Genomic DNA, 26,670 nt, shown 5'->3' with positions numbered 1-26,670 from the left:
GCTTGCCAATGCTCCATGGAAATGAAAAATTTTGATGGATTTAGATGAATCTGAGCTGTAATTTCTGTATGATGGTAGCAGCACAGACACGTCAGACGACTTCAATTCGTCAGACTTCAATATGGATGGCAAAAGTGCGTCAAACCGCCCCAGAGCGTCAGCAGGTATCAGCCAACAAGTTTCGCTTTCTCCTCAGGTTGTTCTATCGCTGCCGCATTGATGTAAACATATCCGGCCTGTTCTAAAGGTAACAGCTTTTAACTGCAGGGTGTCGACTCCGTTCGGGTGCGACCACTTGGCGCTGGTTGCACAGTGGAGGGAGCCAACCTTTGTTTCTCCACATCGAGAAACTGCTTCGCGTGGTGGCATGGCGTGGTGGCATGGCGTGGTGGCATGGCGCGGTAGTGCTTATATTTTTGTATGTATGTAAATAACTTTTGTACTTACAGAGCTCATATTTGCAGTATTATTCTGTAAAGTCCTTGTATTCAAAGTGCATATTTCAATTTTTTTTGTTTACCTCTGAGCGGTGGGAACGTGCACTGACCAGCCTGCACCCGGAGAACCAGCAATGCCTGATCAACCAGGCCACCTGGGCTGCGAAAGCGCGCGGCTTCCTGAACTCAGGACGCCACCCACCATCTTCTTTTTTTGCTCAATAAAACGTTTTGCCTCCTCCACCTCCCTGTGCAAAGTAGCACTGATGTTTTCATCATTTCTTTCTTGTTTTGTTAGTTTTCTTTAGACAATTTTTTGATAATATTCGTAATGAATATGTTTGAAATTAATACTGCTGGAAAGCCCTATCCTTCTTCAATCATTTCATACCTTACGCCTTAGCCTCAGTAATTTTCTGTGGCAGGAAAAGAATATTTCTTGGACTACCCAAAAACAAACCGATTTTTCCGCAGTCACGAAAGTGTCAAGTACGCCGGCAGGCTTCAATGGTGAAAAGTTCAAGCACTGCATAAGGCCTCAAGCATGTGACAAAGTGCAAGATGAAAGATTTGACACCACACTGTCCTACACAGAAACAGTACCCCCACAAAGTACCTTGCCAACACCAAACCGCTAACCATGTTTCGTGTTGGGGACAGTGCTGATCGCATGCCCGAATTTAACGGTAGAAATGGAGTAAAGAAAGCCACCATGCAAGCAGTGCTGCCACGCAGTCAATAGGGCAGTGCATAAAACCTATAGGGAGTAACATATGCTCTAAGATTTGAAAGATTAATACTGGGTATTTTTGTCGCATAGCACTGAGTACAGCCAATAGTTCCGCGTCAACCGCGCCCCTCATGAATGAGCTGTTACGAACACTTGCTCGGATAACCTTTCTTGCATACCAATGTGAAGATTACACTTGGAATGCTAAGACACAAGGATACCATACGTAACAACCCCCAAGCTTTAATCACTGCGCACTCGTGATTACTTCACCCATCCATTTCACGCCTTAAATAGCAAGCAAACAAGCATGTTTTCCAACTCCCAAAGGCACTAGTCTTGTGCACAAGCACAGACGAAGACACTCCACGCACAAAACGCATCGATGCACTGCCATTAACAAAACAACACTTAAAACGGTCCCAAAAGCCGTGCTCTCGGCCATCACTCCATGTCTTTAAGGGCGGCCGCCACGGCAGCCCTGTGCTCGGCCGGCACGACACTGAGCATCCTGTTGGTCAGGTGCTTGCTCACGTTGCGAACCTCCTCCCGCATGGCGTACAGCTCCTGCCTCATGCGCTCCCTCCTCTCGATCGCCCGCACAACCCTGCGCCGGAGGGCCTTGTCGCGGGAGACCTTTTCCACGCGCCTCTTGAACATCTTGCGCAGCTCCTTGCAGCCGCGGCACACTTTGCGCGCGCGGACGAGAACCGGGCACGTCTTGTGGTGCCACGACGCGCCGTGCTTCGATGCCGAGGCGGACGACTGGACGTGGGGGAAGAGTCCGGCGGGGACGCCTGCGCACGCCCTCAGCCCACCCACGTAGTCCAAGAAGCACTCGAGGCCCTCCAGCGAGCTGAGCAGCGCGCCGTCCATGTGCTCGTACACACTGAGAGGAACCAACCGACCGCCAGCGTTCACGGAAACCTGCATGTCGCGCTTTACGACGACAGCTCTGTCGAGTACTGCTACCTCGTCGTCCCCGACGCGAAGCTTGAAGAACACGACGGAGTCGTCCTCTGTCTCTTCAACAGACCATCCGCGGAAGCGGTCTGCCCGCTGTGCTAGCACCGAAACTTCATCGAAGAGCAGGCGTGGCGACGCTAGATGGTTCGTGTTGCTGTCGTCCTGTTCCCTCGGGGCTGTGTCGGGCACGGGATGTTGTTCGACTAGCGGTCCGTCGAGCGTGGTCACCGTCGTGTGAACTGAGCTTCCGTACGTGCGAAGCGGAACTGAAAACCCGCGCTGCTGTTGCTGCTGGACGGAACTTTTCTCCAAGACCTTCGGGTATGAGGGGAAGATGACTGGAACTGCTCCGTCCCGGAGGGTCCACCTGTCGCGCGGGATGACAACCTTCTGTCCGCCGACGTCGTGGACGAACTCCTTCACGATGTCTTCGGGGCGGAAGTGAATGTGGCACACGTGCGTCTGGGAGTTGAGTTCCTTGTCGTCTGACCTACCGATGGCCTTTCGCCACGCGGTTAGCAGCGAAGCATCCCTCGGTGGTCGAAAGTAGTGGCGCTTCTGGCCGCGGACGTAGCGTGTCAAATCCGAGCAACCCGGCACATAACAGCTGGGGGGCATGCTTGTCACGCCGAGGTCGCGGGTTCGGTAACGGGAAAACCAAGGCGTTCTTACATGGTAATCCAGGCAGCACAGTTATAATGACGAGCAGAAGCAGAACACATCCTTCGAATCCGAACGCGCCGGACACACGCGCAATAAACACAAAAAACTGCAGATTGGATTGGAACGGATTGGATTCATGGTTGTACTACCAACGACGGTTCGTCTTCTGTTTATTTGCCTGTCCAGAGCAATTTTGAGTTGTTCCTCGGCAGTCCAAAACGGACCAAACTTTCTCGACTTTGATTATAACATCAGCAAAATAATACAAGAGTGTATCAGGCTCGACGTGTTATCTTCTTTTCGTGAATCGTCGTTCGGTTCTGCAGGAGCAATATAAGACAGATAATCTAGCCTCACGGATAAGAGAAAATGGATAGCTTTCGGTCTATGTTGCACGCCTCAGCCTAGAAACTTTATGGGAAGCTTCCAGGTGCATAAGAACTCGCCCCGCAAAAAGGAACTCTTCGCAACAACGCTATCACAAGAATTCAGGATTGGGATTCCCCGTATACTCAGGGAGGGGATCGGGCGGGCTGGGGCTAATATAGCGTGCCTGTATATCATGCAATAAATTGCTGTCAGTGCCCTCGAAAGAATGCAACAGTGCTCGTAGGTTGTTACGTTGGATGAGCCTATTGTTTTCGGGGTCAAGAAGGCTTCTAAGGGTGTTCCAGGTCCTCGATACCCCCATTTGGCCATCCATACGATCACAGGTACTGTGCCAGTTTTGTTGCGTGAGGCGGGTAGCATATTCTTCGATTTCCCGGTTGAGGCGAGCAAGCCGTCGACGTAGCGGGCGATTTAGTTTTTGTTTTTGCTGACGGGCTTGGATACTAGATTTAGCCTCCCACATATGGAGGAGCTTAGTGTCTACCTGCTGGAGCTGAGCCTCCTCGGGAATGATCTTCGTGGCAGTGTTTACATGGTCATTTAGCTCGGATATCCAGGTTTCGATGTCTTGAATGTTAGTGGCATCCGACTCAGCCGCCGCCTCCCGAAGTTGGCGGAAAGTGTCCCAGTTCACCATTCGAAGCTGCTTTCCGAGACGGCGGGGCGGACCTGAAGGGATCGTTATAGACAATATATAATGGTCGCTGCAAAGGTTCTCGTACGTGTTCTGCCAGATGGTATCTCGCGTGTTTTTTACGAAAGTAAGATCGGGGGTGGTATCGTTGGTGACACTATTGCCAATGCGGGCTGGATAGGCTGGATCGGTAAGAAGAGTGAGGCCTAGTTGCTGGGCTTCCTGCCATAAAAGCCTGCCTTTTTTTGTATCTCTCTTATAACTCCAAGCAGAGTGCGGGGAGTTGAAATCACCCACTATAAGCAAAATCTGTTTTTTGACGATATCTAGTGTTTTGCGGAAAAGCTGTGCGAAATTGTGATGCTTACTGGGGCTGCTGTAGACATTTAAAATAAATAGACTACCGCCCCCCCCCCCCCTTTCCCCGCTTTCTGTCTGAGAGGAGTTCGAGTAAAACATGTTCGACGGTGTCGACACCGGTATAGTGCTGAATGGCCGGCATATTGCGTTTGACATGGGTAGTAACCACAATTTGCTTGATACCGGGGAGGTCGGCGCTGAAAGAGCGATAGCCAGATAGTTTAGCCAGGCCGCCAGACTCTTGGAGTGCAATAACATCCGGTTCTGCAGGGGTTAGTGTGTTTAGGTATTGCCGAAGGTTTCCTCGTTTGGGCCGAAACCCTCAGCAATTCCACTGCCAGATGCAGTATTCTTTATGATGTTTGGTCCGCGCCATGATGACTGCCAGTAGGGTCAGGGGTCTTGAGTCCTTCGCTGACGGGGAGCCAGAGATAAGTCTTGAATTTAATGGGACCAGCCCCAGAGGCTTGTCTAGGAAGCGTGTACACGCTTCCTAGACAAGCCAGAACTTTGGAGTTCAGAGTCGTGTGTTGTTTGGTGAGTGGGTTTGCCAGTGTGGAGATCATCCTTTCCAACTTGGCAAACCGATTTTCGATTTTCGATTCCAGTTCTGTGAGACTTTCTTGTTGAGAAGGAGGGCTCAGGGGTAACCCGGCTTTTCGTTTGGTAGGGGGACTGTCTTCCTCCGATGCACAGACTACCGCTACAGATAGAGGCCTAGACTCAACTGAGGTAGGTGCGTCTGCTGGAGGGGCGGATTGTTGCGACTGCCCTGTGGAGGGAGTAAACCGAGCACGGAGCTGAGCATTTTCCGCCTTGAGCTGCCTATTTTCTTCAATGACAGTCTCGAGCAGTTGTTTAATGCGTGTAATCTCCTCCTCTAAGGAAGGACTTGAGCGGAGTGTCATGCTTGTGTTGTGTGTGTTTGCACTGTGTTGAGCGGGCTGAGAGTCCAGAGTTGCCCAGCTCACCTTTGCCGGTTGCACGGAGACGTCGACCATGTGACTCGAGCGGGAAGCGGAACGGGAGGCTTCACGATGTCCTCCCTTACGGCGGGATTTGGAACGAGAGCAGTGCGAGCGGTTACAGTCCTTCGCCGCTGCTCCGTTCTCAGGGCCCGGATGGAGCGGGCGGAGCCTGGGGAAGGAGCTGGAGCGGCCTCGGTGCTGTTTCTTGTCCTCGTCACACCACTGGGCACTGTTGAAAGTTCCTTGCTGGCGATCGGAGACGTCCGATAGATGCTGAGGTCCTCGTTGATCTCGTTGCTGTCGCGACCGTTGGCGCTGTCTGAGCACAAAGGGGGTCCTGTATCTGTGACCACATTTTTTGTCTCCTGTCGGGTGATCTTTTCCACATATGGCACATTTGATTTCACAGGCATGATCCTCGGATGGGTTTGGGAAGGCGCATGCTTTGCAGCACTGACTGTTAGGGTGCGGACACATTCGGTGTCCTACCGTGCCGCAGGTTGCGCACACTTCGTATTTTTTCTTATGCAAGAAGCAGCGGTATTCCGCACCACGGTAGTAAAGAAAATAAGGGACCCGTTGACCTTCAAAGACGATGATCACAGAGTTTGTCTTGCCCATGCGGCGGGCCTGGAGTACTGTAGGATTCTTTGAGTACACGAGGCTGCGGGTAATATCCTCAGCGGTGTCATAGCTGGGTCTGTCATGAATAACTCCCTTGATGGTATCTTCGGGGGGAGCAATGTAGGCAGACGTCGCATAGCAGGCTTCGCCAATTCGGAGTTCCCTGATCTTGTTATACTTTTCTGCCCTCGACAGGGCGGGGGTACTCACAATAATAATGTTTTGCTGGGAGTCGAACCGGAGAATGTCCTCCGAGACTTGGGAAGATGGGATTTCAGCCGCGCAGAAAACACTGTCCCGAAGTTGAGCGTCACTCGCTTTGGTTACATCCAGGCCATCGCGGGGGCGAATGACAATTTTGATGTCCTCCTTGGGCAGCCGTGGTTGCCAGAGACGTTTAGGGAGTCGGTGAGGCTTCTTACCTTGGGGTGAACGTGCGGGCGTACCGCTGCCAGCCGCCGAATGCCCGGCGGAGTCTTTCGTCGTCGAACCAAGGCGCGATAGGGCGCGGCTATTGCGTCGGCGGTGACTTGTAAGCCAGCCGGCGTCGTCTTCATACTCTTCTGCTGAGATGGTTTCTCCTTCCACCGCGACTCCCTCCATGGCCGTAACCGCCACGCTGAGGCGGGCAGAGGAAGGCGAAGCCTGCTCCATTGTGGCACGTGCAACCTCCATGCGCCGACAGTCGCCACCCGCCGGCGTGGGAAGTGCCGCTGCGCTGAGTAGGCCTAGCGCAGCCTGGCGTGGTCGAGGGACGAAGTGGACGGCCGACAAGCGGCCAGAGGGCCGAGCTTGTTGAGAAAGGGCTCCACGGGTAGCTGGTGACGTCCGGAACACGACACGATGAGTTGTAGCTAGGGATATGAGGAAAGTGCGCCACTAGAAACGAAAAATCACGGAGCCCATGCGAAAGGTGACTGCTTCGTCGCACGTGCTCCAAAATGTGTAATAACATGACAGAGCGTGTCACTGTATTTTAGTCAACTGTCAATCATTGATATGTTTTTTTTTTGAATACCGACATCGCCTTTCTCTGACTACTGCAGTTAAATAATATCTGCTGTACGTGTGCAAAGCATTGCCTTTCACTCATCTTCTATTGCCTCCAGATCAGCAAAATGTACAATTCTCTTTATTGCGGAGCTTTGCCTTTCTTGGCACTATTCCTTGATTCCTTGGCCACCCTCTTGGTTATAATCGGCATTCTGTATTTGCCTAACCGCAATTTTACTGAAACCATGTCTGTTCGACTAAACAGCCAGAACTAGAATGACATTTAAGAAACGTGTAACAATATGTATACTCAACAGTAGAGCAATAAGGTAATCAGAAGATTGTATATACCAGCAAGGAATACTAACAAAACACCATACCTTGATGAAAAAGGACGCACATTCTCTTGCTTCATTGCCATATCATATAAATGTACCGCAAGTGCGGTCGAACGCAATTAGATGGTTTTAGCGCGAGAACCGACCGAGAAGAGCAGCGGCTCAGAATCCTCTTTTGTGAAGAAGGTGGTGTCAGGCCAGATTTTCGGGCTCTTGGCCTTTGTATGAGATGTTTATACTGTACTTTATGCAACTTACGAACTGGTTAAAAGAAGCTCTAGGACAAAACACCAGCTTTCGCAGATCTACCCTGACAATTTTGTTATCGCCGGAGTATCTAAGACGCAACCAAATCTGTTCTTGATCAAAACGAATGCAAAGCTTAAAGCAGAAAGGGTGGCAAATTGGTCGCCGGGGATATTTTTTTTAGCATTTGAGCAAAAGAAGAGTGAGAAATCTTGATTTTTATGGTTCCGAGAAGAACCGCTAGGCCCCTGGCCCGCTTGGCTGGTCGATGATCGCGCAATGACCTTCAAATCGTGCGCTACTGTGCTGCATAGCTGGATAGAAAACAATGCGAAAAATCCTGGCGTGCCTAACACAACCTCCCGCCATCTTTTGGTAGAGCGTGCCCATCCTCGCTAAAAAAATTCCTCGCTACGCCACTGGCCTTTTTGCACATAACGCTTGGCTCACCACTGAAGTCGACCACCATTAACGTCGATAACCTCACTCTGAACACGACACCAGCATTATTTGAAGAATCCAAGAACCCAAAATCTTTAACAAGAGCATGTCTTAAGCGAGTAGTAAATGTGAATTTTGACACAGCGTTGTTTGCTTCTAAAAAACAGCTTCGCAAGCAAGGATTATACATTTCACGCTAAATTGTGCAAGACGAAAGCATTTTTTTATACAGCAGGTTCACAGATCTGGTCAAAATCCGATTAATTATCACTGCCTGTCTAGTATCACTGCTTAAGCAACCAAAAAAAACTTAAAAACGAAGTGTGCCTGCTTCTCTGTGCACGCTCCTACCCGGCACGTTCCAGAGAAGAAGAAAGAAGTTGCGAGCCACCAAGTTTCCATTGCCGTTTTTTTTGTATTATTATTATTATTATTCTCCTCCTCCTCCTTCTCCTCCTCCTCCTTATTCTCCTTCTTCTTCTTCTTCTTCTTCTTTCCTTCTTTCTTTCTTTATTTATGTTATTTCAATATTGACTAATTTCCAATCTCGATTCCTCAAAAACAAGAAGAAAAAAGCTTCCAAAATTTTCTAACTTTCCTCGAATCATCCACCTAGGCAGTAATCTCATTCGAATTAGCAACTGATGTTTGGCCGATCCCCTGATTGGGTATGCGCCATTTTGTGAAGGAACAACAACAACAACAACAACCAAGATGTTGAAAAACCAGCCTGAGAGCACCGATGCCACCTGGAAGACGCGCCTGAAGTCTCGACGTCGTTCGTTGCAAGAGGCACAGGACAAGGTGGCAACCCCACCAACGGTAGAAACCCTCCCGTCCCCACCAATGCCCATGCAGTTGGTATCGACGGCTGTCGCTGGTGGATCGCTCGGCCCTACGCTCCAGCACCGAGGTAGTGACAGCCCAGCTGCTCAGTCCACCGGCACTGTGTCCTCCGATGCTGTCTCGAAGAAGCGCGGAAGATCGAGGCGTCGTTCTTCGCAACCGACATCGGCCAAGGTGACGATCCCGCCAACGGCGGAACCCTTCCCGTTCCTGCCAATGACGCCGACGGAGTTGCCGTCTCTCGCCAGTGGACCGCTCGGCCCAACGCGAAAGCAGCGCAGTCACGGCAGCCAACCTCCTTCCTCCACCACCGTTTCGCCTTCCAGGTTAGTTCTAGTTGCGGAGCCGCCCTAAGCGGCACAACACAGTGGAAAAGGGAATAATGTGAGGCGGTATAACTGCATCATCAACATTTTGTAGTGCGAAAGCTCATGTTTTCATAATCATGCGTATCAGCAGCACTTGCCGAAGTGACTAATGTCGTAACTACCCCATTCCCTAGCCAACCCCTTTTCAACCCCACATAACTCTGCGCCACATAATAGCAAAACTGCCGATGCAGACAAATACTCCACCCGCCTCCAGGCTCCTCCTCTAAAACCGACGCGGCCATCGTACGATGGGCCCCAACATGCGCTTTCACTATACCATTTCTCACACATCTTCACCCAGTATCCCGCAAGCACTTCCACTGTGGTGCTTATGGATCCCACGCACGTATTCCTACTGTAATCACGACGTCGCTCTTTTCCCGCGTCCTCTTTCCTAGTTGGAATGGCTAGATCCTCTTGATTCTACAGAGAGCGATGGTGGGGAAGGGGAACAACGCAAAGACTGTAGTCTGAGTCTCAGGCAGCCTCCTCAGAGGCAGAAGGTGAAGCAGCTTCGTCTGGTGGCGCGTCTTGAGGTGTGAGAGGCTGCTCCAATGCTAGCTTGTCTTGAACACGGGAAATGAAGAAGTTCTACCAGCATTGTCACTGGTTATGATTTAGAGCGACCGAATCTTTCAATGAAGCAGCACTGAGGTGCATCGGTGAGGACCGGCTGATGGCGGTCTTGGCGTCTACGGCAACGGGGTAGGACTGCAAGATGGATTGACGACACTGATAGCCTCCGTAGTACGAGCACTCTTCGGTCGGCCGGGCTGACCTTAGATGTGGACACAATAAGGCATTCATTGGCAGTGCTGTGCCTGTCGGATTAGCGACGAAGCAGTGCGATCAAACGTGTAGGAGAGAGTATGTAGTGTGCCAACGTTTTTTTGTTTCAGTAACGTTGCAGTGTACAGGGTATATTCTTCAAAAAGGCGGATCTGCACCGTACGGCAACGATGCTTTTTAGCTCGGACAATGTAGGACTGGTAGGGTTTCTCGTTTCGCCGGTTAGCCCCGTGGGCTCACTGATTCCCATCAACGCTTTGGTGGCCAAGGGTGAGGGGAACCTAATCGAGGTATATGGGGGGCAAGTGTACACCAACTGCCGTGAAATCATGTCGCGCGATGCGGATTCCCCCCTGTGCAGTGCTCGCTCGCAGGTTTGGAGAACGGCTTTTTGGCTTTGTGTACGAACGATGCTGTGGTGCGTGTCGTTATTGAAGTTTCTCTTTGCCTCAGCGATAGCAAATATTTGTGCGGCTTGGACGAAGATGTCCTCGCGGGTGAATATGTCCTCTCGGGTGAGTTTTACGTGTGCCGATGACCATCGTCATGGTTTCGGGGTCAAAATAGTGAGCATTCATGTAAAATACACCAAGTAACGTGTCTTTTGCGATCAGATCTGTTATTTGTAATCTATTAGTATTGCTTGTTAGGTCAATACCACGTGGAATGTGTTGCGTTGTGATGCGCGGAATACCTTTCATGGAGGACTTTCAGCTGGAATGGCAAGGACTTGGCGAGTTGTTCATCCGACTGCTGCGGTGTATGCCTTCCCAAGATAAGCGACCGAAGGCATTGGGGTTGGGCCAACCTGTAATTCCACACATATTGCCTAAGTGGTGGAAGCACCACCGTCTTTACGATTTTGTTAGTTGCACACTGGGGAGTCCTTCAACGGCACAAAGACAGCTGCGCGGCTGTGCCACAGGTTTGCGCGTTTCGGCGATGGTAAACGATTCATGTGCAAGTGAGAGCGTGACCCGTGAGTCATGTGAGCCATGGTGACCCGGGAGTTCTACCTCTTGGTAGCGCCGGTAACCACGTTAGGCGTGCAATAGAGTGTTTTGAAAACGCATAAAACTTAAACCCTCCAGCAAGAATTTCCTGGACATGATTTTGAATTCTTTTCTATAAAATTTCTTCTGAATATATGCGCTGCCTTATGTGCAGACGTGCGCTCGCGCGATAGTCTTAAAAACTTTATCAGCTGCGCATGATGGACGAATGAAACACGAAGGTAAAAATTTCTCATCAGAACGAACAAAATTCACCATGTCTTCTTGTGGTGTATTGAGCAGGCATAACAGATACAGTCTAGTGCTGCACATTATTCGTGCGCATTGTGACTTGAAATTGAATAGCCTTACGTTCTGTCCCTCAATTAACCCTTTCTCTTTCACTTTTCAATTACACACGAATAGGGAAATTACCTTTTCGCGTAACTTTGTTTTACCAATGACTACCGGGTCTTGTAAGTAAATCCCTAGGCAAGGCTTCTAACGTTTGCAGCAGCCGGGAAAGTATGGAATACGATCAGTGATATTAATTTTTCCAAGAACGCGCGTTGTGACGAAGGTGCGTTAGTGTGAGAACACTCTCCAAAATTTTTAACTTTTCTGCTTTAAATACCAAGACCTGGTTTGGCTGCAAGCTGTATTTTTATTTTTTAACGACGGCGTACAGAACCCGAGAAAAATATTTCTGGCTATGCCACTTCTCCTAAGAGTTATTTTATGTGGAAAATGAACAATGTTCTTTGAGTGTGTGTTTGTTCGTGGGGTGGCGGCTTAATATATTACATTGCATTGTAGTAGTAGAGTGTTTTTGGGTACGGCAAAATTCTCAATAATGTATTACGAGAAGTAAAAAACACTTCTGTATTGCGACAATAAGTATATAACTGAATTATTTCACAAACTACCGAAAATATGCATTAAAGATAAGCTTATTTTTCTACAGTGTCACTGAGAAGGTTAAAATATAAAGTTCAGTATTCTTGGGCCTCGGAGTTTTAGTGTGCATATAACACTAACACTTGTGGTAAACGTGTCTTTCAGTACCGATGTACCCAGGCCAGCGATGGCTCAGGGAAGCGATCTTTCCGTGGCCGACGTGCACACACCCTCGTCTCACAGCGATACGACCACATCGTCTGGCGCTTCAAGCAGGCATAAAAAGCCACGCCCCGCCGGCATCGCTCAGGCAGACCACCTTTGGGTAATAGACGCCGAAGTAGCAGCGCCGCTGTACCAGGCCGTCATATCCCAAAGCTCTTCTAGCAGGCATAAGAAGCAGCACGACCGGAAGAAAGCCAAACCGAAGGATACCACTCAAGCTGAGAAAGCCCCGAACGATGCCTCCGACTCACCGGTCAAGCAAGGCCAGCGTAACGCCGTGTCGCTACGCCGTCGGCCCAGCGCGACTCCGAGCACCCAGCCACCGCCGCAGTGCCTCGTCCGGGAGCAGCAACGGTGAGAGATGGTAAAGGTGCCGTACAGTCGCTACCAAACGGCGCTCCTGCCTGGTGAGGTAGCAGTCGTTCAGGGGGATTTCAAACCGCCGGTTGACCAACATCCTGACCGGGTCACACTTTTGCCACCGAGATCTGGACCTGTTGCAGCAGTGAACGACGCCACTTCCCAGCCGCCGACGCTACAACCTCAAAACAGAGGTACGGCTCCTCTTTCATCCAAACCGGAAGCAGTGGTTATGATAATGTGCTATGCAGAACTGGGAGCAGACAGGAGACCTCGTTTAAACTCGTTTAAACTTGTTTTTTTAAATACCTTTTCGTGACTGATATCAGCATTACTTTTCGTCTAAACAGAGAAAAGAGGAGAAGCAGTGTATAAAATTTTCTTGATCTGTAGCAGAATCAGTCCTCTCCGAAATCGAATTTAAAATAAAGTAGCGAGCACAGTTTGTTAGGAATTACAACCCTGAATTTAAAAGTTTATTAATAATTTTGATCTTGAATTAAAATGTTCGCGTTCTTTTTGACAGAATAAAAATTGCGAATAAAAAGTGGACCAAGCGCAATCTCTTACACTACGCTGTTACCAAAACAGATTTGACGCCTGGAAAAATCGTGAGTTGGTGCATTACGCCGGCGATTGGGAACGAAATGTAGTCACTAAGCTGCACTGCATAGTACCCGAGTGCTGTACGTGTGTACTGCACTGTACCAGTACTGTATGCTGTCTGCCTGTAGCTGTTCCAATAGTAGCAGTTCCATTAGTAGCAGATCAGGAACTCCTAGTGTCCAAGCCGTCTTCTGCGCAGCAAGCTCTTCCACTGCTCGAGAGAGGAGAGAAATGGGGATATGTAGTCGGTGTGACAAAGCAGTACGAGGTCGGGCGCTGTGTTGGGGGTATCGGGGCACCGAGGGTAATTGTAGAGGTAGGCAGTTGGTGAGATTTTGTGAAGTTGAGGGTGATAGTATCGGTGTGGCTTTGCCGTCACTGCTTGGTGCGAGCGTCTGACGTGGAAAGGGAGGAATTGGGAGAGGATAAGGTGAAGCGGGACTCCCTGTAGTGTCGGAGGATATCTGTGTACGTTTAAGGGAGGGGCCTGTCTTCCTCTTCTGGAAAGGGTCGGAGGATGAGGTCGCGGGCGGTGGTATGCGCCACCTCATTCCCAGGAAGGAATCTACGGGCAGGATCCATACTGTCACGAAGCCACAGACGACGCAGTTGTCTTCGAGGAAAACACGTTTATTGGAGCGAACTTGTGCTCCCCTAACAACTCAAAGAATACAGAGGCGGCGAAGCAGCAGTCAACAAAGTGACGTAAGCATGCGAGCTACGGCGAGTCGAATACCCCGGCGTCTGCTCTGCAGGCTTTTTATCTTTCGGCGCGCGCGGTTCTCGAACCGTCGATTCACATCTATAACATTGTAGATCCAAGAAGATTACTCTGGGCTGTTCACGTTAGATCGGAATGCTCTCGGAATGCTCTCGTGATGCTATCAGAACAGATAACACATGCGACACAGAAAGAATGGAACACGCGCTTCCCTTGGCACAGAGATAACAGAGACCGGCGCTGCCGGGCGGTAAAAGCCAAACACAAATAAACCCAATGCGTGGTTCGCGGCAATACGATGTTATTCTGTGGTAGCTCAGGCCGTTGAGAGAGCATGGTTGCTGCGATAGTGGATATTCTTCCTGATGCAAAGCGCGGTCAAGCCGCTTGCGAGTCTGTGAGTACGGTAATGTTGGAGGAAGGGGCGTGTGTTACAAGGAGAGCAATTAGCATCTTCGGCTGTGGCGTTGCAGGCGGTGAGGAAGGTATGCGCAGCAAGAGTGGCGCCGTTTGCTTGGATGGCTGCAGCCGCGTGTACGGGGTGAGTGTTATAGCGTACAGCGTCAGTGTACTGGGCTCCTTGGCCATTGGTATATTTGTGACCCGATATTTTTCGCGGCCTACGTTATAGATGGGGGTGCATGTGCCTGGGTATCGGGAGAACGTGAAGGGCGGTTCGATGAGGAAGCGACAGGCAGTGTATAGTGTTCGCCTTTTGAGAGAGGGAGTATCCTAGCTTGGCGAGTACCTGTCGCCCGGTTGCTGGGAGTCGTAGGCGTTGTAGCTGGTGGTTGGTGTGCGCGGCCGTGTGCTCCGATACTGTGTTATGTAGGCCTACAATGTTAATAGTCGTTCAGTGGAGGTAAAAACTGGGAGTTCCAGAACAGTTTTACCAGCCTTGCGGGTGATCATGCTAATCTTTGGTGTTTCTTGACATTTGAGGGCCGAGTATGGAGTTCTGTACGTCATGCGGCCCTAGAGCATTGCTTGTAGATTTAGACAGGTATCAGCTTCTTTGAGACCTCTCCGGCGCGTGAAGATGCGTTTGATGATGTGGAAATTGCGATACAGTTTGTCATAGTCTGAGAAGCACGGCTCCTGCTGAGCCATCATAGTGATAAGGGATACCTACCATACGAAGGGGTTTGCACAATAGGACCCCGCTGGCCGTTTATGGGGACTGTCGGGGCTGGGGTAATGTTGGGAGGCCGTTCCCGTGTCCGGGCCCGTAGGATAGGAAGAGCACACGAAGCCGCATGATTTTATATACCATATTTTTGTGATTCTAGGCATCCCTTGATTCTAAACGCCCTCCCCTAATTTCAGAAAAACATTTTGAAAAAAACTGTTCTTGCAAATCATAGCACACCCTTTTCTAAGCAACCATATCAAGGTGAATTTCGGCCGCGTGTTAGCGGGTCCAAGGTAATGTTGTGACCATGTTATTTATCGGAAGTTTGCAATTACATTTCACTTCGACAGAACAGAAGACCTACTGTGGGATACAGAGAGCGACGGCTCAAACGGTGGAACAGACTTGAGGGGTAGGGAGGGTGGCTGAGTATCAGACGCAAGCAACAGGTTCACTGCCTGTACAAATTTTTCTCCTGAATATTTGCCAAATGAAGCATGATTCCTTGCGCCCGTCTAGTCAAAATACCTACGCAAATAGTGTTTGTGAGGGGGATTTGTTTTTTTCAAGCTAAGTGCCCCCCTCACTTTCGGCATCGCAATCGTGGAAGAAAGGGGGTACTTAGAATCGAGTAAATACGGTAGTTAGTGGTGGTTGTGATGACTTGCTGTAGGTGGACTTTTTGGTTGGCCAGAGATCCGCTGTTTGTCCGTATAGTAAGGTCCTACGCATACAATGCGTCTGAGATGCTCGGTGTAAGTTCAAGTAGGGGTGGTAGTGCTCCCCGGTTCGAGAACCGCGCGGTTCGAGAACCGCGCGCGCCGAAAGATAAAAAGCCTGCAGAGCAGACGCCGGGGTATTCGACTCGCCGTAGCTCGCATGCTTACGTCACTTTGTTGACTGCTGCTTCGCCGCCTCTGTATTCTTTGAGTTGTTAGGGGAGCACAAGTAACGACACGGCGTAACGACACGGCGTAACGCTGGCCTTGCTTGACCAGTGAGTCGGAGGCAGCGTTCGGGGCTTTCTCAGCTTGAGTGGTATCCTTCGGTTTGGCTTTCTTCCGGTCGTGCGGCTTCTTATACCTGCTAGAAGAGCTTTGGGATATGACGGCCTGGTACAGCGGCGCTGCTACTTCGGCGTCTATTACCCAAAGGTGGTCTGCTTGAGCGATGCCGGCGGGGCGTGGCTTTTTATGCCTGCTTGAAACGCCAGACGATGTGGTCGTATCGCTGTGAGACGAGGGTGTGTGGACGTCGGCCACGGAAAGATCGCTACCCTGACCCATCGCTGGCCTGGGTACATCGGTACTGAAACACAAGTTTACCACAAGTGTTAGTGTTATTTGCTGATGTTGAAAAGAAGGGGTGATATAACTGAGCCTTGCACGGTACCCTTGCTGGTGTGCTGAACTTGTCCGAGGTGTCAGGGCCTAGATGAGGGGTTCTCTGTGGTCCGTGAGATAGGTGGTGCGCACGTTATTGTAGGTGGCGGCTCCGAATTTCAGGGCACGTAGCCTGGATAGAATGGCCTTATGGATGACATTGTCAGAAGCCCTTTGCACGCCTAGGGCTACATTGAAACTGGGCTGAGTCTTGCTGAGGTTGGCAATGATTTGCCCTTTAAGTTGCAGGTGGATGTCATGGGTGGACAGGTGGGGCCGAAAATCAGACTATGTGGTGTAGTGAGTCACTCTTTTCAACGTAGTCGGTGAGCTGGCGTGCGACAAAGTGTTAAAAAAAGTTTGCCAACGCATAAGGTCAAGAAAATGAGGCTGATTGTCGGTAATGATGGGCTGAATGGGCTTCGGGAGAAAAGTAATATCCGCGTGGCGCCAGTAGGCCGGTACCGGGCCGTGATACCACTGGTGGTTGTAGCAGTCGGGTAGCGAGGCGAATTGTTTTTCATTGAGGTAGCGGAGGAGACCAATGGGGATCTGATCGCCGCCAGCTGCCGCGTTAGAAAAAAATGAACTTTTCACAGAAATGATGTAATAAAATCAAAAAGATGCATCTTATACATGGGTTCCCAAAAAACGAACACCGTAGTAAACAACGCGGAAAAGAATGTCGGAAATATGAGTAAAAATAGCGCCAACGGACCAATCCTGCATATACGCCTTAGATCTTCCAGAAAAAACAAGCAGTGATGCAAACGCAATTCATCGCTATCATGATAGAATTTTACATCATAAAAGAAACAAACGAAAACTTAAAACAATGAAATGATCCAGCGTATTTTGCTGCTTATAGCCATATATGGCTGTTAAGAACTCACACTTAGACAAGCGTAATAAGATTGCTACACACTAATCGGAAAATCTCCGAATTTTTACAGAATTTTAACCGAAAGAATACAAGAGGTGTTATAACACGTTCAAATTTCTCGCTGCAGTGGCTTGTATGGGCAGACGTGACGTCATATGGGCCAGCGCTAAAACTTTTATCAGTTCTACCCGTTCGCATTCAAGTGATACGGTCAAACTAAACTAGAGATTCCACTACAATCTCCTACTGTCATGTTTCTTGGAGGTGGTTCAGGTCAACGGCCACCGATCGTACAAACAAGTTTCTTTGATGTCATAAAAAATTTGCGGGAAAGTGGCGAGAGATTCTCCACTGCTTCACAGGTTTTCTTTGATATGTTTTGATTTGTTTAAATTTTCCGGTAAAATAACTAACATTGTTATCGGGACCCAAGCGTATTTTGTCTTCATGCTGCCTTCAAACCCCACAACCTTGGGCAACAGCCGTGATTTTCCGTTTCGTGTGAGCCCCAACATTGACACAGCGGTTCATATCCACAGAAGGAGCATACCTACCCCAGCGGCGCAACACTCACCACCGAGCCTTGCCTCTCTGAGCACGTACTGCACTGCTGGGCAGTCTGAAATGCGTCTATATCGCTTGCGGCCGCAACCTCGGCTGTAGCGAGCGGTAGCCAGCCGTCAACACTGTACTCCGCAGGTACGCCGAAGTAGAACTCACAGAAGTACAGATGAAACCTTGCAGCAGCCGCCCTCAAGCGGTGCTCAATTGGACAATAATGATTTCACATTACCAATTCATCGGAAGCGCTTAGTGCTTTCTCTCCTTGGGGAGTTGTACTTAGTGCCGACCGCTATCTTTCCTTTTCCTCACTCTTTAGATCCTGCGACGAAGGACAGACGCTAGCATTCGATGCCCTTCTCATCCGACACGCTGCCAGCCCTCAGCTTGCCCCCGGATGCTGTCGTCGACCCACCACCATTGGAACCCACACCGGCAACCCCCGCAGGTCCTCGAGATTTTAGTGAAGCAAGGAGCAGCATCGCCGCGCCTCCAGCTGGAGATGTAAGTAACCCCCCCCCCCCCCCCCCCCCTTTACTAAAACCCTGAACACGTACGTGTGCTGGCTTGGTGTGGTTAGGAGAGCTGCCCGTGAGTGTAACCAGGAAAACTGACCCGTTCTTAATCCTTTTGCCATCTCTGTGAGTTAATGTTTTCAAGAGAACTTGTTTTTGCACGCCCCTCGCGCGGTAAGAACGTTCCGAGCCAACTCTCTTTGGGCATACCTCGGGTATAGGCGGAGAGAACCATTTTGTCAAATCGCGGTGAGCGGCTCTTGATAGATCCAAAAGCACGGTGCTTCCTTGAGATATTCAACAGATCAAGGGCTTCTGACTTCGGCCCAAGCTTTGAAAATTCTAGGGGCAATTTTAAAACCCGCTTTTAACCACTGTATAAAGTGTACCAGCGAACCACAATAGGTGTTTCCACAGCACGGCGCGTACGCGCTAAGCTACGTGCACACCAGTGTCAAACTTGCCGTGCCGCCCTGCCGACGGCCGCAGCCTTCACCCGCAGCGCGGCGAACTCCTCTGGCGGTCGTCGGCAGGGCGGCACGGCAGGTTCGACGCTAGTGTGCACGTAACTTTTGTGTGCGTGCTGGCGCCGCCGGACCGCCGACGTTGCAGCCGTTTGTCGTACGAGTTCCACAAGTGCGATGCATTGCACGTGCGTTTTGAAACTCCCACTCTATCAGTCGGTTCAAGCAATTCATCACGCGTGCCTCCACACACCATGACGAGGCGAGACTTGTGCTTTTCTCGCTTTTGCATTTGTGCGCTTTGGCTGATTTAATCTCTAAGTATTTCGGGGCTAGTTACAGCTGACACCATTTCTGTCCAGCGAATAGTCTTTACGACACCGTGGTGAAAGGAGCGGTGACAGTGCGTTTCTTGCACGCTATTCCCGACGCAGTCGTCGTCGGAGGGGCACGGCAGCGAGTGCGCCCCGCTGTCACCGAGGGGAGTGTGCAGCGTCAGGGTGGAGGCCGCGGACCGCTTCAAAGTGTACCTCACCGGCGCAATCATCGCCGAGGTTGCCCTCATCGTCTTCATCCTGGCCACGGTGTAAGAATATTTCCACTGGGCGGCCGCCCGGACTGGGACGACGACACTGGTGTCTGCGCCACCCCGGACTGCATTCGTCACGCCCTCGTGCTCGGTATTCTCGACCGAAGCCTGGATAACGACTCGGGTACGGGACCGTGCGACGACTTCGGCACGTTTGTCTGTAAGGCGGCCAGAAACCGCTACGGCCGGCTAGCGGCAGACATCGTGTCCCAGATGATCCTCGACTGGGCCGACAGGCTGGGAAACGAGACGTCTTCCCTGGGTACAAGTTCCGACAGCTTCTCAAAGCCAGCCGCAATGATGCAGGCTTGCATGCTGTGCACGGGCTGTGGAAAGGCGAGAATAGAACGCCTCGTCGAACTCGTGGCCAACCGCAGCGTTGCTTGGCCCACCATCGGCGACGATCAGAAGGGGAATGCTTTACTCAGGTACAATTACTCGACGTCTCTGCGGGTAAGGATGCTGGAGTTGTCTCTTTCCTCTTGTTCTAAAATGCTTCTGTCAGCTGCTTTGAGAAGAAAATGTTGGAACAGTGTCTACAATAGCGGCCTAATATCCTAACGCTTCCCCTAAGCCTGTGCCTGCACTACCCCATACTTAGTGCCGAAAAGCCTCACACGGAGATGAACGACAAGACCCTTTCCCATTTGCGCCAAGTGCACATTTCCTATTAATATTCCTACTACTCTGGAAGATATTCCCACTACCTAATTAATAATATTCCCACTACTCTGGAAGATCTTTGAAAACGACAGTCTTTCTTAGGCTTTTTAAACGCGAAAAGTTTGGTCTGTGGCTATGTCTGTCAATTTGTCCATCTAACTGCCGTTCCATTGATTCAACCACCTAGCCAAAATTGAAGAGAACTCTGAACGAGACGCTTATATATGCAACGCTTTTCCATACTACGAAATCTGGTGGCAATGTTCATTCTTGTCAACATTGTTGAGCAAAAATGGAGCTTGAGGCATATTATGAACAATATCTCAATACGTAGCTGATATTTGCATTATTACTTTATTAACAATACGTGGCTGCTTATCTTTCGCGTTAGCGAGTAATAAAACACCCCGTAAAAATGTTTCTACATCAAAATACAAAAAGCGCTGGCGGCACACCCCTCGTGGCCGCATTACGATTTAAAAAAGGAACAAAGGGTGCCAGTAGATGGCGCGAGCAGCAGAACGCGGCAAAATTGAATAGACCTGAGCAAACCTCCCCCTGTGTTTATTGTTGGAGGAGCGAGATGGCAGGGCAAGAGCGTGGCAGGTGCGCGGGGTATAGAGGAGAGCAAGTCACGTGACAGGGGCTGCAGAAGGCTATCGTCTTTCGACGGCATTCGCAGCGAATGAGCAGATACGCGGCCAATTTTTCAATGTACGTGCTTTTCGTCGACTCTGTTTTCGTGGCTCCCCAAAGAATGCCTTTGACCTTCGGCTACAATTAGCGTCTTTAGTGCGTGAGGTTAAGCCGGAAACGCACCCCATTTTGTCCCTGTGGGTTCTCATAATACATAGAACGATAAAGGCTGTAATTCCAGCTATCTAATAACCATCGCGCACATAGCGCGCCTTACACACACCTTATCGGTTCACTTCGGTACGCACCTTATATAATCCGCACACACATTATCCGTGGACACTTAGGGCCGTATGCCCCCGCCCTCGCGCACTCTATAAAGTCCCATTTCCAAACTGCTCATCATCCCGGGAAACTGTTAAAGGGTTATTCACATGATTCAGATATCCGCCGTGGGGCTTCTAGGTGTGCGCGTCACGTGAACCCTACGTCACGGTTTCTCTCAGGTCCACCGCTGTGATCGGAGGTCGGAGCTTCTGCTCGCGAGCTACAGACGATCCGATGCTAGGTGATGGAGGCGGCGGGATTTCGTCTGCTCGTCGGGCAACTGGCCGCGACTCAAGTTCTAAAGCGGTTACAGGCGCTCTGTTTTTATGGCGTTTTACAACACTGGACGCGAAAATACGCCGCGCACCGGACAAGAGCACTGAAAATGCCGCGCGTACCACCAGCACGGTCGCTGTGTGAGCGGCGGCCGCGGCCGCGTAGTGGCGAAGACTGCTCCCCAAGGCACAAACAAAGCGGCACATACAAAAAAGGGTGTAATAATGCGATGGTAACTTGCATTAAAAATCATCAACTGCGCCGCTTGCGAGAGCAGCAATCGAATATTTACCGCAGGTTTAAGCCTAAAACCTGTATGTGGGCCTGTAGGGGCACTGGCTGGCTGCTCCCAGGGCGCGTCTCCCCACCCACGGCCTCGCGCGTTGCTTGCCCTTATCTACCCGCGGTAGCGCCTGCATCGCGTCCACGGCCAATTTTTGGGCGGCTGACAAGATCAGTACGTAGAATCTTTCGCAGAAATTGTCGCCGTCGCGGAATCGGCGGTGCTGTGCCAGCCCTGCTGTCGAGATAGACGAGGATGCGAGATCGCATCCTCCATGTGAGCGAGGGAGCTGGCCGAGCGGAATTCCGCCTCCGGTGACGTCACGATCTCCCTCGGATTTCGCTGCTGAAAGGCTCCGTTGTGTGAAATCCTCTTGAACTCCAAAAACCGAATTTTAGACGCGGCGCTTGTGCTTTCTGCCTCTTTTCGGTTCTTAAAATTTGTACAAAACTAGTTTTCCATCAAGCGTCTGCCAAAGTTCAGAAGCATATGCTATAATCAAGAGATAATGATGGGAACCTGCAAATAGATTTACCTTAAAATTTGTGAGCTTTCTCTGACTCGGCTTATCAGACACAGACATACGTTGCAATTTTGCGGCATACGTTTCTTTAGAGCCTCTGATGTGAAATTTATTCTTACTTCATTGGAACCAACGTGATGTTGCTAGCAATAACCAGCTGGTTCTCGCAATTGTAATGCGTAAGCAAAGGAATGGACTGTCAGGAGGAGCAGAAAACTTTCTATCTTGTTTCAATGTGGAGTCTTCTGTCAAGGCTCCTACGTACGTCGTAAACCATCTGTATTTCATCATAGTATGCACAACTGAATACCCTCTGTACAGGCATCAGATCGGGTCAGTCGTCCATAACGATGCGCATCTGTTGGTGTTACAGTTGTTCGCACGCACACTATGCCGGTGACGTACCACGTATTTGTCGTCATTCGGAATCATTCATTGTGGAGCATCTTCTCCAGTGGCTAAAGATGTCCGATTCGGTTTACCTGCATTGCCTAACCGGGCGGAAAAACGGGGATACTGGAGCGTAGAAGTTCGAGTTCTGCAGTTATGCGTGTTTTTGGACTCATCTTATAATGCGTACTACAAGCGTACAAGTGCGTGGTGCAAACGGGGCAGAAATAAGAATAAAGAAATTGCGCCCACCTCCCCGCGAGGGGAACCCTGTGTAGATGCGACGCATCGTGGGGTCCACTTGGTGTTTCCGTTGGATTGATTCTGGAATCGCGTGAAACGTGTCGGGAACGCGTATGATTATTATGTTTTATGACTAATATTATGTTTTATTGGCCAATCTTGGTCAATCTCTCTAAGTGGTATGCTTGGGGCTTCGCTGTAGCAACGACCTTTACTCCATCATTGTTGCTGTAAGTGGAAGCTTCTTTTCTTTTATTGCAAGTGGTAATCATTGCCCCATCATGCGTTGTATCAGTAGCTTCTTGACGTAGTTTGAATGAGTCCAGGATATAAGGCGCGTTCGTAGCATTTGATTCTGTCTCGGTTTTGTGGCGCAGTGGGAAGAGCGCCATGAACCTCGCGTTCACCCCACAGTGTCGTGGGATCGAAAGCTGGCGCCGCAAACTATTTTTTTTATAGTGTAGGGGGAGGTGTGGACAACGCCGTATGGAGGGACAAGGCGAGTGAATGAGATGCAGTGGCATCTAAAAGAAAATTTTTCTTGTTTCCTTTCTGCTTCCCGGCGGCAGCTGGATAACTGAACCACATCCTCGCTTTGAGGCAGACAATTTGGGGAAAATGGAAAAAAATCACTTCTGACACACCTCTGTGCACGGTATCACGTGGTGCCATTGTGACAGTAAACGTTTCTCTGCAGGCGCTTGTGGAGCTCTCCGTCGAGTGGGCCCTACCACTCTGGTTCCGGCTCAAGCTCTCGCCGCCCTCGCATTTCGGCGGTAGTCGCGTAGTCCGCATTCTTCCGTCGCCCATGCCACCACTCTGGGACGCCTTCCACCAGGACCTTCTGTCCGCCGCAGATGCGTACGACTCCTACTTGTGGTGTTTCAACGCCTCTATTCTGCGTATGCGAGAGCCATCCCAGCAGTACTACAGATTCCTGGCCGAAAGAAGCGCAGACGTTCAACGTAACATCTTCGAAACCCTAAAAAACGCCGCAACAGTGGCAGCGCCGTTTCTTGTCCCCTTCAGCAACTTATCTTCTTTCGTGCGAGGTGTGACTGTTGCCAACTGGTTGACGATTCTCCAGTCTGCGTATGCCGTCACTCCCAATGTCTCTGAACAGGACTTTGTCCTCTTAGCCAACGGGCGTCTCCTGGCTGCGATGGACAGGATCTTTGCCACTCACACACCGTTGGATGTCTTCTACCACACGATCTGGTGGTTCCTGCAAGCTCTGGGTCCATTCGCGAGCGATAAGGTCTCCAGCTTCCTGAACAGCGACTCTGCGCGTAGACTTTTCTTGCGTACTATGTGTGCTGCCCAATTGGAGAGCATATATTACGACTCTCTGGCAGCAATTAACAAAGCCACGTTCACCGAACAGCAGCGGCATGCAATCAGGATTCACCTACAAAACATTCGGACGGTCGCAGTTGAGAAAATGAGTTCTCTTGAGAAAAAAAGCAACACCTCAAGAGACGCCTTGTCTGCCACGCGTGAAAAAACCACTGATTTCATCTGGCCTCAGAAAGATCTAGAATTAGAAGGTTCCCTCCGCATGACCAACGCCAGCACTGTAGACTTCTTCAACGAGTGGGTGGAGACTAGACTCCACGACCACAGCAACGCCAGCGTGTCACTTGGTGACGCCTCCAAGATTTTTCGGCTTGACGCCAGACACGTGACATCGTACGACCCGCTATCGAACGTCATTTCCGTGTCGGTCGCCGCCCTCAATTCGCCTCTCTTCTACTTGGAAGGCACCAGCGCCATGATCTACGCCACTGAAGTACTCAAAGCACTCGACACCGCCATGCTCATCGGAGGCGGCGACGGCGTCTTTGCGACCACAGATACAACCTCACGCAAAGGCTTACGGAATTTATTACCATGCGTACACACCGACCTCGCCTTTCCTGAGCTTTCAGCGCTGCGCGTAGCTTACGAAGCGTACGCGCGCTTTCGCAATGCTGCCACAGACCTTCCTTTGAAAGGACTGGCTAACTACAGTGCCGAGCAATTTTTTTTCCTCACGTTCTGTCACAGTACTTGCGAGTTCAGTGAATCCGGTATTGCAGAGTCGCCGCGCTGCAACAAGGCTGTTACGAACTTCGAACCCTTCGAGAAGGCGTTCAACTGCCCGTCTGATTCGAAGGTCGGCAATTCCACTAACTGCAGCTCTAAGTTTTGAACGTATCATGGGCTAAAGTTTCAGACGTTTGAACAATATTATTCGAGTTAGTTTTTTTGGCATGTGGCAGGGGGGTCAAAGCCGTCGTTCCGTATTTATTATGAGTGCGACAGTTTTATGCTTTTATATTTTTGTGTTTACGGGCTTCGTTCTTGATACTGATTCTTGTGTGTGCCTTGTAATTTGTATATCAAATAAATTTGCATCAAGAATCCAATTGATGCTGTGATCTTGGTATCAAGTGAACTTCCTTCATCATCATCATCATCATCATCAGCCTATCTACGCCCACTGCAGGGAAAAGGCCTTTCCCTTTAATCTCGAATTATCCCGGTCCTGTGCTAACTGCAAACACCTTATCCCCGCAAACGTGTTGATCTCATGTGCCCATCTAACTTTCTGCCGCCCTCTGCCACGCGCTAGGGATCCACTCTGTTACTGTTAAGGACAAACGATAATCTTGCCTTCGCATTACATACCCTGCCCACGTTCATTTCTTCATAATTTCTACTAATATGTCCATAATATGTCCTCCAATATTTATATGTGCAATTGGAGTGCACGTTGCTAACAACCACGAGATGCGCATTTATCTCCCCCGGGGACAGGGGGAGGTGAATTTAAATGAAGTTAGCCTCTCCACCAAATCAAGTTTGAAGGTAGGTTTCCTTGCAGACTAGACTTCAGATACGGAGGGAGTTGAGGTGTTTGTGAGGAACTTGTTCGTTCGAATCCAGTCGACGGCAGCCGCTTTTCTCATGGAGGCGAAAAGCAAAAACGCCCGTGTGTGCGAGATTTCGGCGCACGTCAAAGATCCCCAGGTGGTTAAAACTATTCCGGAGCCGTCCACTACGGCGCACCTCATCGCCTGCTTTGCGTCGGCGCGTTAAACTCCAATCAATCAATCAATCAATCAATCAATCAATCAATCAATCAATCAATCAATCAATCAATCAATCAATCAATCAATCAATCAATCAATCAATCAATCAATCAATCAATCAATCAATCAATCAATCAATCAATCAATCAATCAAATCAAATCAAATCGAGGAACTTGCTCAGAAAACTTTCCTGCGTTCTGGTTTGGGTGGGAAGGAGGTGAGTTGGCCAGGAGTTGCGAGGGCATTGAGGCGTAGCTGTTCAGTCGCTTGCAGTTGCGGAGTCCTATTGCGGGAGCAAGGCTGGGGTCATTGTAATATTTCAGGGACGTGACTGCTGGCGGGCCAGTGTTCGGAAACTCAAGCATTACAACGGCGCGCTTGCACGCCAAGCCTGCCAGTAACGAAAAGACTGTGACAGCTGCCAAATGTGACACAATTAAAGTGGTTTTGGTAACTTGTTTTGTGACAGCGCCTGTGGTTATGGGGAGGGGGGAATGTGGGCTGTTCGTAAAGTGCACGCAGATATCGCAATGGATGTGTGCCTTAAAGGGACACTGAAGTGAATTTGTCAAGCTCCCGTTTTTGCTTGCACTGCGTAGACTGGCTCAAATTAGCACACTTTTCATCGTTTATCCGGTTGACAAATCGGTAATTATTTTACAAAGCGCGAAAGAAGAAAAACTACCATGCGCGGTTTGCGGCGGCCGCACCAACTAAGGCTGTGACGTTGAGAGGAGGGGCGCCGTGATTGGACGATGCCCAAGGTTAGCAATCACACAAGTTTCGGTTTCGGTTTCGGTTCTGTAAAACATAACCAATGACTTTGTTGGATGGGCATTCTCAATATCTCAGTAATCATCGTACCGCGCTTCTGCCATGTTGTCGGCTGTAAAATGCACAAGATAAGCCTCCCAGGACGGCTTGTAGTCGTAGCATTCACTAGCCGAGACCTACGCAGTGCATGAACGCCCTCCGCGTACCCGCAGACGCCCAAATGTCATGCGCTTTTCCCCCATATTTGGAGCTTGCCTCCCTCATGCCTGTATCGTAAAAAGCGTGTTCGCACCAGGCCAAGGGTCTGTTCATTCTGGCCTGTGCCCACTGCCTGCAAGCAGTCGGTGCTTATGGCAA

At 50.1% G+C, this 26,670-nt stretch overlaps 2 protein-coding genes across 3 annotated transcripts; one reads left to right on the top strand and one right to left on the bottom strand.

Annotated features, from left to right (window-relative positions):
* Positions 1-1,105: 1,105 nt before the first annotated feature.
* Positions 1,106-2,940, bottom strand: LOC144175705 (uncharacterized). The gene has a single exon (XM_077704743.1). It carries the CDS (start codon positions 2,749-2,751, stop codon positions 1,612-1,614), a length of 1,140 nt encoding a protein of 379 aa, XP_077560869.1. The 5' UTR covers positions 2,752-2,940; the 3' UTR covers positions 1,106-1,611.
* A 14,953-nt stretch (positions 2,941-17,893) lies between these two features.
* Positions 17,894-24,794, top strand: LOC144173528 (uncharacterized). Of its 2 annotated transcripts, none has more exons than XM_077701912.1 (3): positions 17,894-18,059; positions 18,969-19,576; positions 23,162-24,794. In XM_077701912.1, the coding sequence occupies exons 2-3, from the start codon at positions 19,337-19,339 to the stop codon at positions 24,653-24,655; spliced, it is 1,734 nt and encodes a 577-aa protein (XP_077558038.1). In that variant the 5' UTR covers positions 17,894-18,059; positions 18,969-19,336; the 3' UTR covers positions 24,656-24,794. Both variants share the same exon structure in this region, with proteins under 2 accessions (XP_077558038.1, XP_077558039.1).
* Positions 24,795-26,670: the final 1,876 nt, after the last annotated feature.

The sequence above is a fragment of the Haemaphysalis longicornis genome, unplaced genomic scaffold (assembly GCF_048455015.1).
Source record: "Haemaphysalis longicornis isolate Haplotype H1 unplaced genomic scaffold, Haemaphysalis longicornis Haplotype H1 scaffold_3, whole genome shotgun sequence".
NCBI classification, from domain to species: domain Eukaryota; kingdom Metazoa; phylum Arthropoda; class Arachnida; order Ixodida; family Ixodidae; genus Haemaphysalis; species Haemaphysalis longicornis.
The sequence above is the reverse complement of the archived record's forward strand: the minus strand, read 5'-3'. Positions and strand labels throughout refer to the sequence as shown.